Source organism: Vombatus ursinus, unplaced genomic scaffold (assembly GCF_900497805.2).
Source record: "Vombatus ursinus unplaced genomic scaffold, bare-nosed wombat genome assembly UNPS02014798.1, whole genome shotgun sequence".
NCBI lineage: Eukaryota > Metazoa > Chordata > Mammalia > Diprotodontia > Vombatidae > Vombatus > Vombatus ursinus.
The window spans coordinates 2,647,816-2,660,307 of record NW_020954576.1 but is presented as its reverse complement, the minus strand read 5'-3'; the positions used below and the strand labels follow the sequence as shown (position 1 = coordinate 2,660,307).

The 12,492-nt window shown below is 39.5% G+C and overlaps 1 protein-coding gene across 2 annotated transcripts in view; it reads left to right on the top strand.

The window, feature by feature from the left end:
- The window catches only part of LOC114050103 (conserved oligomeric Golgi complex subunit 2), a 71,952-nt gene extending 66,105 nt beyond the window's left edge, over positions 1 to 5,847 (top strand). For both annotated transcript variants that reach the window (XM_027871667.1, XM_027871668.1), the window contains exons 16-18: positions 76 to 215; positions 2,409 to 2,589; positions 5,230 to 5,847. In XM_027871667.1, coding sequence (XP_027727468.1) covers positions 76 to 215; positions 2,409 to 2,589; positions 5,230 to 5,331 — 423 coding nt within the window. In that variant the 3' untranslated portion in view covers positions 5,332 to 5,847. The remainder of the gene's footprint in view (positions 1 to 75; positions 216 to 2,408; positions 2,590 to 5,229) is intronic.
- The last annotated feature ends 6,645 nt before the right edge of the window (positions 5,848 to 12,492 follow it).

Here is a 12,492-nt window from a genome sequence, read left to right as displayed (position 1 = left end):
TGAGTTGTGATTCTCTTCCATTTTTCTTTCTACCCCAATTTTCCCATCCCCACCCCTGTGCCAACACTATTACAGGAGGCCCCGACCAAAGCTTCCCCTTACGTGGACAGTGCTCTGAAGCCATTCTACCAGCTTCAGAGTGAGCACAAGGAGAAACTCAAGCAGTCAATAGTTCATCAGTGGTTAGAAGGTGCTCTTTCAGAAAGTACTCACAAGTAAGTAATATGACAGTAGAAATATATGAAATACTCTGTTTCAAAAAAAAGTCCCAAGCCAGAGACAAATTAGAAAATCAAGTTCATATAAAGGTAAAATAGCCGAAAAAGTCAGAGCATTTGTTCTTTTGATGTTTCAAATATGTGCCTTTTGATTTGTAACACAGACTCCATTCCTCCCCATCACCCCAGATTCTTCAGCTCTCGTATCTTTAGATAACAGCCAAGTTCCTGGACCCCCTATAAAGAACAATTTCCCAGACATTTCCTCACCTACCCACTCCCCAAACCACTTCTTTCCTTTTGCATTGTGCATAGGCTGCATTGCCCTCCATTTTTCCACTGCTCACAACTCAGTTCTACCTAAGGCAGGCTCTTTCTTAAGATGTGTGTACATCCTTTAAAGCCCCCTTGCTTCCTCTTTTCTGACTCTTAACTAAGATCCTCAGAAAAATCTCTTCCCTTCTCATTTAGGCTCTCAAAGCCCTTCACAATTTGACCCCTTCCTACCTTTCCAGGCTTCTTCACCTCCTTTCACATGCTCTACAGTCATGTGACATTGGTCTTGTTGTTCCTTACACAGCAAGCTCCATCTCCTGACTCCTTGCCTTTTTCTTGCCTGTCCCCCATGCTTAGAATGCTCTTTGTTTTCTTTTGACCTCGGCCTCCTGGCTTCCTTCATGACTCTACTCAAATCTCACCCTCTACATGAGGCCTTTCCTATCTCCCCCACTGCTTGTACCTTCCCTTTGAGATTGCTTTCCCTTTACACTATATATATATCTTGTACATATAATTTTTTGCATGATGTCTCTTACATTAAAATATAAGTTCCTTAAAGGTGGGGACTGTGTTTATCACCTTTCTTTGTATCCCTCCTGCTTAGCACAGTACCTGGCACATCATAAGAACTGAATAAAAATACTTGTTGAGTGACTAGCTGACTTCTTCTTCCTTCTCTCTTCCCTCTTCTTTTCTTCCTCTCCCTTTTTTTTTTCCTCCCTCACCCTTCTTTCTCTCTGCCCCATCTTCCATCTTTCCTTTCTATCCTTCTTCTTGTCCTCTACTTTCTTTGCCTTTTCCATTCTACTTGAGTCAAAATATGACCCAATCATGAAAATAGTAATAGTGACACATATGTGTCAGTTAATCAGTAAGCATTTATTAAGCATCTCCTCTATGCCAAGAAAATATTTCAAGGTTAAACATAAAAAAGAAACAGTAGCATTAGTTTCCAAGGCTCTTGAAAAGAACTGTAAAGTTTTCTGCACAGTTCATACAAGTGTCTCTCTATCTTCATCCTTCTCTTTATTTTTTTAAAGCATCACAATTCGTAAAATAAAATTTAAAAATATCCTTGTTCAGGCTTACTGTTTCATTATTAGTATTGAAATTTTTTAGGGTTCACCTGCTTTTCACTGCCAGTCTACAGGCTTGGCTTAAACAGACCTCCATTTATATAGTATTCCAAGTTCCAAATAACCTTCTTACAGATCACCTTTGGAAACTGCCTATTTATAAGTTGGCAAGTACCTGTACTTAGAGCTGAATGATTGGAGATGAATAAGTTTTATTGAAAATGTTGTCATTTAGTAAAATGAATTTTAATCATATTTGTCTGGGTATGATTGATTTTTCCCATCCCATCTGGCTCTGAATTATTTGACTTGGTCAGACCCCAAGTGGCCTCTATAATAATATATAATAATAACAGCCTTGCATCTGAACCTACTCTGAAACCATTCCTAGTTCTCAATAATCAGCAAACCCCATAACCTCTCAGAGCCTTAGTTTTCTCACCTGTGAAATGGAAATGATAATACTTAGACTACTTACCTCACAGGAGCATTATAAACAAAATGGTTTGCACATTTTAAAAGACTCTATGTAAATGTGAATAGTTGTTGATATTATTGTGGAGCATCCAAACAAATGCTGCAATACATTCTTATATTCTCTGACTTTGAAGGGGAGACGTAAGGTAGCTTTATACATTTGAGACCATCTTCTTCTCTCAGCCTTAACACACATTAAACATCTACCAAGGATGTACATTTAATTGGAAGATTAGTTATTCTTTTTACAGTGTTTTCCCCCAGACCTTGTTTCGCATGTCACACTGTTGTGTTTGCCTCATGCACACATTTCTTAGACTTCTTTCTCATCCTCCAGTATGTTTGTCATTTTCTTTAGGTATTATGAAACTGTATCTGATGTTCTGAGTTCTGTGAAGAAGATGGAAGAGAGTTTGAAAAGACTAAAGCAAGCCAGAAAAACTGCCACACCCAACCCTGTTGGCAGTAATGGCGGCATGAGTGATGACAACAAGATCAGGCTGCAGCTGGCCTTGGATGTTGAGTCCTTAGGAGAACAGGTATTATATAAACTGCTTCCAATTCCTGTGTTTCTTAAACTGAGCCAGGAGTCCCTTAAAAGAGTTATTGTAGTTCATGTGGTCCAAAACACAGCACTCTGAACACCTAGCCACAAATCAGTGCAACCTCCTGACTTGAGAATTATACCTGAAGTGCTCACTGAGGTGGATGAGTATGTTACATGGAAGGAAGCAAGCAAGCATTCTGATCGGCTTAAGATGTCTTTTAAGGCCAAACTTTTAAATGGGATAGCCAAGAAATGCGGGGAGAGTGAGAAGGGATAGCGAAGAGATGGTAGTTCAGTAATTATAAGCAGAGAAATGCAGTTACTGACACTGGGAGTGGAGACAGGGAGAGAGGCATGTAGCAGAAGGCTGGGGTGGGGGGAATGTTTCAGTACAGCAAGTGTTAAGTGCTTAGTATGTCTCAGGCATTGTGTTAAGACAGGAATTAACAGGACCTTTCATTCTATTCAGGGAGCAACACATATACAGATAAGTAAATACAGATTATGCACGATAGAATTACTGGGGAGAGAGGAAGGATTCTGACAAGTGGGGCAATCAGAAAAGATGAAGGAACCAAGCATTTCAGGAGCCAGAGGTGAGGGTGACAGACCGTGAAAAGGATTCAAGGTGGGAGATAGAATATCATATATAAGAAATAGCAAGTGTTCCACTTTGGTTAGAATGGCTGAGGGGGTGTCATATGGAATCAGTCTATAACCATATTATGAAAGGCTTTAAATGTCAAACAGAAAAGTTTGTATTTTGTGCCTAGGGACATCTAAGTGGCACAATAGACAGAGCATTGTGCATACAGTCAGAAAGCCTCTAGTTCAAATCCAGCCTCAGACATTTACTAGCTGTGTAACCCTGGGCAAGTCACTTAACTCCCTTTGCCTCAGTTTCCTCATCTGTAATATGAGGACAGTAACAGCATCTACTTTGCAAGGTTATTGTAAGGATCAGGTAATATAATATTTGTTCAAACTGCTTAACAAAGTGTCTGGCACATAGCAGGTGCCATATAAATGCTTATTCCCTGTTACCCTTCCTAGAAGCAGTAGGGAGCTACTGAAGATTTTTGATGGGGCCAGTGATATTGTCAGTTCTGTGCTTTAGGAATATCAAATTAGCATCTGTGTGGATATTAAAGAGATAGAAGGGAAGCGGGCAGATCATTCAGGAGACTCTTGTCATAGTCCAGGTGTTTAGAGCCACTAGGTGGTCATGGAAATGTAGAGAAGGGGAGGTAGCATTAACAAGATCTAGAAATAGATTAGATAAGAGAGAAGTAAAATGAAGAGTTATAGACTATCCCAGGGTTGCTAACTCTAAGAATAACTAGAAGGATGAAACCTTCAACAGACAGAGGTAAGTGAGGAGGAGGAGGAGGACTAAGTTTAAGGGGAAAGATAACGAATTCTATATTTGACAAATTAACCATTTACAAAGTTAAAATATAATGTTTTAGCATTTAAGGTTAATCTAATTCCAGAGCAACTCAGGGTTCCAGATAGCTGAAGTTTTGCTATACGGTACTTAATCATAATTAAACGTAATCATTGAGTTCTTAATCATAGGTGTTGACCACATCTCTAACGTGAGGTAGAAAGAAAAGTGTTTATGTATGATTTACAAGGATATGCATGTAACTGTTTGTGCGTCCTGCAAAGTATGGCATACATATTGCTGCAAAGCTTTTACTCCAAACTAAAGGTGAATAGATTTTCGTCTTGATGTTTGATGCTGCAACTGACTGAGGAAATAGATGCTTCACATATAACATAAGGGTAGCCTTTACACGTAGGAACACTATATCTGAAAAGAAACTTTTAGTTTAAAAATACATTAAGGTGGATTCAAAAACATTTTCTCCTAAAACCTTACATTTGTCATTCCACTTTTAATTCAGTTCAACACATCAGCTTATTAAATGGTGGTTACTATGCCCAATTGTTTTTAGGTAAATTCTCAAGTTGCCAAGAAAGTAAAAGTTTAATGCATCCTCTTTTCAAAATCTTTCACTTTAGAATTTTTTGTTTCTGTGTTTCCCTTGGCATGAAAATGCTCCTTGCATAAAAGATGCAGAAAGAGACTTACTCTCCCAAGATTGGCCTCACTGATGGTGAGCTATACTTAAACACCTAGCACCAGTTGGTGTGACTGCTTAGAATATTAGGTATTTGACTCATCAGGTAAATAAAATGTTTTCATATAGATGTCCTTTGCTTTGAAGGTAGTGAGGATAGAAGAGAGAGTTGTTAACCAGGGCTTGAGAGAGCTATTTTTTCAGATTTATGAGAGGACGGAGGTTTCTTTTTTCCTCTTTTTTTTTTTAATTAATTTATTTTGAATTATCAACAATCACTTCCAGAAGCTTCTGAGCTTCAAATTTTTCTCCCTCTACCTCCTTACCTCTGTCCCCAAGACAGCGCAATCTGATATAGGCTATACATATACATTCTTCTTCAACATATTTTCACATTACTGATGTTGTAAGAATTAGAGCCAATAAGAGGAACCACCAGAAAGAGGAAACAGAACACAACAGAAGAAAAAAAATAGCAAATAGTCTTTTTTCCTCTTTTAACATAAAGAATTGAGAACATAATTATTTTTTTTTAACATTTTCAGATGCAAAAGATGGGCCTGCAAACAAGCAACATAAAAAGCTTTACAGCTCTTATAGAGCTTGTCGTAGCTGCCAAGGACCAGGCAATGGCAGAACAGCCATAAGCACTTTGGAATACCCCTGAAAAGGGAAACAGATTGTTGGGCCTCTCAGACCTGAAAGGTGGCACTGCTCTCTTACCAATCCCTTTGGAGCAATGAAGTGCTTCTGGATGCTTCTCCAGCAACAAATTGGTGCATCTCCTGTCTACATGGTTGGGGCTTATTTCACAAGCAAAAAAATCACACAAGTTTTTCTTCCATTATATGGAAGACAGTGGGGGGTTTTTTGTTTATTTGAAACTTTCTACTATAGGTTACAAAGCAAATTATTTTTATTGTAAATCTTAGTGTGGAAGAACTGATTTCTAAAATATGACTAAAGCAAATATATCTAAAAATCTATATGTATGTATGCAAAAAGTTGTCTTTCTGACACTACAGTTGGAAGAAAAAAGATGTTGCTGTGAAGATCTCACAGTTGATGATATGGAGAGTTCCTTACTCCACTTTCCTTGAAATTAAATGGCTGTAAATTATTGTGACTTTAAAAGAACAAACATTAAAATGGTGGTTCTCTGCTCTGGTGCTCATTATTCATGTGCTTCTGATAGGGCTGCACGTTATTCTGACATTGGTAAGAGTCAGTACCATTGGGCATGAACTTACTGTTATTTCCTAAAGAATTCCAAAGCCAGTTCTCTGTTCACCACTGCTCTTGTTTTCCTTAATACATTAAAAAGCTTGAGTATCAAGAATGTGAGAAATCAAAATAACCAAGATGCATTTTGGTAGAATGTTGTAGAAAGGCAGCAAAATTAGGCCAACCTAAAGGGGAGAAAAGGAAGGGAGAATGGTAAGGGGAAATCAATGACCAGGGTGTAGGGAGATAATGAAGGTATAGCACATTGGAGCTGAGCAGCTGACCCCCTCAGTTATGAACTATCATTTTAATAATAGTCTAATCCTAAAAGAGGAGGAGGGTAAAAGTGGGGGGTGGAGGTGGCAGAGGGTGTGCCACAGTAACTATATACCTACCATTCTTGATGAACCTACTCTCATACTTTCAAATCTTTGTTGTGCTTAACCCCTTTCCCGAGTCAGCAGGGATAGCTATGATATAATGACACTGATTTTTAGTGCAAGATTGCTTATCCCTTCTATAGATAATTTCCCTACTACAAAGGTATAGAGAAAGGAGATGTGCAATGAGTAGTACATGAGCCAGTGTGGCTGGATCATGAAGGAGAGTAGAATGAATGTGTCAATCTACTCTTCTGCTTTTCCATTAGTACAAATAATTGTTGATGATAGATGTGAAATGGAATTAAAAGCGCTGTATAAACAGGAACTGTGTCTTATTTAAACTTTATATTTTCCACCAGCATTTAGCCAAGTGGTTGGCATGTAGTAGTACATTAAGTAATTAATGTCTTTTGAATGCATGAATGGATTAATAAGCATTTATCAAGCCATGCACTAGTGACACAAAAACATAAGTGGAGACAATCCCTGCCCTCAAGAAGATTGCATTGTAATGGGGGAAACAACATATGTAGGGGAATGGTGGCGAGGGAGAGAGGTATTTTGGTCTGGAAAGTTAGGAGTGGTTTATGGAACCGTAGGAGAGTAGATTGACACACCTTTTCCAGTAGTTACAATATTGTTGAGTTATTAGAGGGGAGGTATGGAGTAAACAACTGAGACAGCAAAACAGCTGGCAGGAGGATAGTGGCCAAGTCAAGTGAACCAAGAGTAGAACAGCCAGCCTGCACTAGAAGGACGCACAGGAAGCTCTTACCAATCAGGACCTCAGGCCTCAGAATAGGAGTTGAAATCTGAGAAGATGCAGTCTTCCAGTGCATGGTCTCTGGTACAGGTAGCAGGACGGCTATCAAGATGGAAGAAAGTAAAGTAACTTAATTCTTCAGTCTTTTTAACAGGCAGTTAGTAAAGCTCTACAAAGTCAGGAATTGTGTTCTATACTTCTGTGTCTTACACATTGTTAGAAGGGACCAAAAGGATCATTTAAACCCTGGGTTCATAACCTTTTTTGTGTGTATCATGGAGTGCTTTGACAGTCAGGTGAAGCTTATGGACCCCTTTTCAGAATTAATGTTTTTAATGGTGTAAAATAAAATATGAGGGATTTCTAAGGAAACCAGTTATATCAGTTATATAGAGTTACCAAAATTTCAAAATAAGTTTACAGACCCCAGGTTAAGAACACCCAACATAATCCAAATCTCTCATTTTACAAATGAGGAAACTGAGGCCCAGAGAGGTTAAGTGACTTTTCCAATTGATCATTCAGCCACACAGAGGCAGAAACTGAGTTGCTTAAGTCTCAAGCCCATTGTTCTTGTCTCTATACCATATTGCCATCTAACATAGCTTCTAACTTAGTGCCTTGTACATAGTGGTGGCTTAATAAATGTTAAATAAAGAAGATCTGCATAGTGGATTTTGTTAGAGGCCATTCTTAAATAGACTTTAACCTCCAAGCTGTGAAAAATATTCATACTCTTTTTTTTCCAAAATGAGGAAACATTTATTTGTTTGTAGCATCATGGGCCTAAACTCTTGCCAGGTGCCTGGTCTGCTAAATAAAGTAAATATTGGTAAGCACAGTATCCCTAGGTTGTATTTTGTCATTTTTTAAAAATGCCACAGTATAATTTCTTTTGACAAAGTCAGTGTTGGACAATCTATATATTAGTGTCGTTATCCTTTGTATTCTAAGACAAGGTTAATAAATGATGGTGAATACTATCTAGATATTTAGGTATGAATGAAGGGTGATCAAGAGACCTTTGCTGTTGCAGTAGTGGAAAATGATTTACTTAAAGTTGTAGAGGCAGTACTAGAGCTTAGGTGTCTTGGACAAAGGTTTAGTCCTACCCTGACCAAGGTCCCAGTTACCAGATTTAACATAATAAATATAAGCTCTACATGGAGTATGACCTTGGTATTCCTCATACCCCACCATCTTGGAATATGACCACCTTTTGTAATTTCAGTATAGTCCATGGTGCCCAGACCTTTGGCCTGCGTTCTCTGCTACCACTACCATCTCCCAAATCTCCAGTTTAGAGAAGGAATACCACACCCAGTACCACCTTCCATCATCATAGGAAGGTAGAGGCTCCAACCAAATGTTACTTAGGCTAGCAAATATGCCTCTTCCCTTAATCCCAGTGATTCAGAGTCATCATCTCCCAGTGTGAAATCTTCTGTTGCCTCTCTGCATACTCATCCCTGTCCAGCCCAATCATAACACTCCCCATTCCTCTGTTCCCTTCTTTTCCATTGTGTCCCATGAAGAATCCCATTTAGTCCCTAATAAATTTCTCTTTATTCTCTATTTCTTTTCACACTCTATCTTATTCTCACAGGAAACTTGCTTCCTCTGGAAGAGTTTGACTCACTGGCCACCGTCCTAAGTGTTAGTTCCTTATTTACCCATTTTTCACAGGTAGATACTTCCTTTTTACCTTATCCATTGATATTGATGTATTGTTGAATTTAATAACCTACATAGATTAATTCTGCACAAATTTCTACCTCAGTTTCTTCAACTATAAAATGGGGATAATGAGGATTACCTACTTTGCAGTGTTGTGATGAGGATCAAATGATATATTTATGAAAAATGCTCAGCACAGTGTCTGGCACATATGTGCTATATAAATGCTTATTCCTTTCTCTGTGATTCTGTGACACTGTGACACTGGCCTCCTTAACTTTTCTTCATACAATTTATTATCTCCCAATTCTCCATTTTCACTAGCTGCCACCCCATACCTGGAATTCTTTCTTTCCTTCTCCCCTCCTCCTGGCTTCTCTGGTTTTCTTCAAGTCTCAGTTAAAATACCACCTTCTACAAGAAAACTTTCTCAGTTGAAATTATTTCCCAGTGTATATATTGGTTGCACACAGTTGGTTGCATTTTGTCTCCCCCGTTAGACTGTAAGCTCTTTAAAGGCAGTGGTTGTTTTTGTCTTCCTTTATCTTCAGAACTTAGCACAATGCCCAGCACATCGTAGACACTTAATAAATGCTCCTTAGCTTGTTGACTACCCTTTTCCCCAAATGCTGACTTCCAAAGTAAATAATAGTCATTCCCTCCAACTCCTAAATTTAAACATACTTGCATTTAAGTAATAAGTTCCCCATGCCTGGAATGCACTTACTCCTCCCTTCTGTTTTCTTCTCGGAATCTTTGTTTCTAGTCTCATCTCAGGTGCTACCTGCTCTACAAAGTCTTCCCTGATTCCCTCAGTTAATGCCTCCTCAATCATCAGTTTGCCTTGTCCTGTTTGTATATGTGTCATATTCTCTCCAGCAGAACATCAGCTCCTTGAAGGCAGCAACTAGTTTTTGCTGTTAATGTTTTGTTGTTTGTGTGTTTGCATAAAGGCACCCTGGGTTTGTATCCAGGGTGATTAACCATTTTTGAATTAAATTTAATTGAATTATATTGCTTTTTACTGCTTAGAATAGAGCCTATCACTCTACATCTCAGCCCATACCACTAACTGGCATCCTGGAAGAATTTTTGCTCACAACCACTTCATGCCAGAGAATTGCCTGGCAGATGGCTACTATTTCTGAATGGCCTGCAGCAAGGCTTTGCTGCAGAAACTGTATTTCCATGTGTCCTTAAAGCATTTATTCTACCTGTGTGCTCAATTTTCCCACTTTGCCACTTAAAAATGGTGTAGGTCTCCTGCTATCTTCCTTTCTTCACACATGGTTTGCTTGTTGATTTACACAGAGTCTGTCTTCACTGGAGACAGGCTATAGTATTCTGCCTAACTACTTCCAGGTGAGCTTGGTGATGTTGAGGGAGGCCTTCCTTGTTTAGTGATTTCTTTGGAAGGACTATGCCTAAGTCAGTTATTGTGCCTGGAATGTAACCCTATTTCTAATCCCTTTTCTCCTATCCCCAGGAAAAGAGTGGCCTACTTTGAGGAAAGCATGCTGTTTTGGCCGAGCTTATATTACAGAACACCATGATGGGAGAGCAAAAATGGGGCACTAGTTCATGGAGGTCAGAAAGTCACATGGTTCATGCCTTAAAACTCTTAAGTCATCTCACAAAAATGAGATATTTATGTTTTCAAGTTATCTTACATAGTGGCTTATAAACTTCAGTCCACTGACTACTTATAAAGGGCCCCTTATAACACCTTACATTTGTCTGGCTCTTTGCAATTTCCAAAGCACTTTCCTAGACATCATTGCATTGGATCCTTACGACATCATGGCAAGATAACTACATAATATAATGGATATTATAATCCCCATTTTACAGATGAAAAAACTAAAATGACTTTTCTGTGGTCACACACTGTCTGCTAATTCCTAGCTCACTGCTTTTGATGTTGTTTGCGTTCCATTGGACCGGATAAAGTCATTTGCCAGAATTATGCATTTTGTTCATTTTGTGTGCATGTACAAGAGAGAAAAGAAGAAGGAGACCAGTGCATACTTGGAACTGGCTTAGAAATGATAGCTTGTTTGCCAGTACCAAACTGGCAAAGAACAGTGATGGGCAAAGCAAATTGAGCTCTGTCCTGGGGCTGGGATATAAGTTCCTGACACTTCCTCTCTCATCTTGGTTCATAGGCAGTTTAGCTACTGGCATCAGATACAAAATCCAGACCCTCAATGGTACCATCCTCTTAATTCCCAAACCACTTGTCTCACATGAATGAGGCTTCCTCCTGCATGGCCTTAACATCTATTCTGAATCTCCTTCAAACAGCTTTCCCACTCACCTGTTCAAGCAAAGCATTTCCATTTTCAAAAGGTATTCTTATTTCCACAAAAATCTCATAGCAAAGCTTTTTGGATACGCCTTTCTGAAAGTATAGCAGTTGGTATCTATTAAAGATAGCTTCCATAAAGATTCTTCTTCAATGTTTACAGCCCTATTCACCTTGACATTTTTGCAAATGAATAGTTACAAGAAGGGGAACCATCATAATTTGTAAAACCCATTTTCACTATAATGCAGTCTTTGCCTTAGCTTCCAGAAAACCTTTGACAAGGCACAGATTTCTACTCAAAAGAACAAAACAAAACCAAAAAAATTCCTTTTGGCCACTCAGCTCTGAACCTCCAGAGCCAGCACGGGGAAGATGTCCAGAATAGCTTCAAAAGTCTCAGCTTTTAAATAGCTCAAAAGCCTTATCATCCATCTTCCTAAGACACCTAGGCAAAACAGGTTTACCATAGCAACTCAGTACCATAGCAACTCAGAGAAAAGAGAATCAAAGGAGTACAGAGCACAGGGAGGGGAAGCTGAGGACTTGGCACACAAACTAAGGAACTCATCCTTTCACCTACTGCAGGCTCTTTCCCACCATGGCAACACTGGTCCTCAACTAGGAAGCAAATGACTCTTGCTTCCCTGATGACACCCAGTCATCTCCAGTAGCAAGGCAGGATCCTCTCCCCTGGCTGGTGGCCTACTGCCCTTCATATATTCTGATGTTCTAGGCATCTCAGAGTAAGGGAGATCACTACCAGACCTCTTCCAACTCCTCTCCCCTTAAGGGATAAGAGGAAAGACAGATATGAAGAAATACGGCTGGGGGTGAATAAAAGTTGGCTGAGCAATAAAGAGCATAGACCAGACTCTGTCGGGGAAGGAAGGGCAACTTTTCCTCTGGAAACACTATACCTAACCATGAACAATTCACCCATGGCATAATGATGGAGAAGGCTGGTGTCCCTCAAAAATGGGATCCCAAGGCCTTCCTGAATCTAAGATAGGTCCCTCCCCCTGTCATCCCTTTACATGGCTATCCTCATGTTGTCCCCCTGCTTCCCCACCCAGCCCTTTCCCTAGTCACCAGAATTCTGTTACAGTACGGGGATGACTACCTAGTAATGTCTTCATCCTCACAAGAAAGCATAAGATACATTTTCTCTTTCCTTGGGAATTTTGCAGTAAGTTAATCTGTATTGCAGGCCCAGTAACAGGATGGTGCCCCTGGGAAAGGCCCCAAGGCTCAGGAAGCTGCAGTGCTGGGTTTCATGACCATATTTTTGCTTTCCCTCCCTATTTCCATCCCTGACTCCCTGTAAGTGGTGAGGTTAGAAACAGGGAAAAGAGAGATAATCTTATTCTTTACCTTTAAGGTGAGGAATGATATTATGGGTTACCCATGCAGTGATTGCTGGGATGCTTATAGGCCTCAGAGTGGCTCTGTGGGG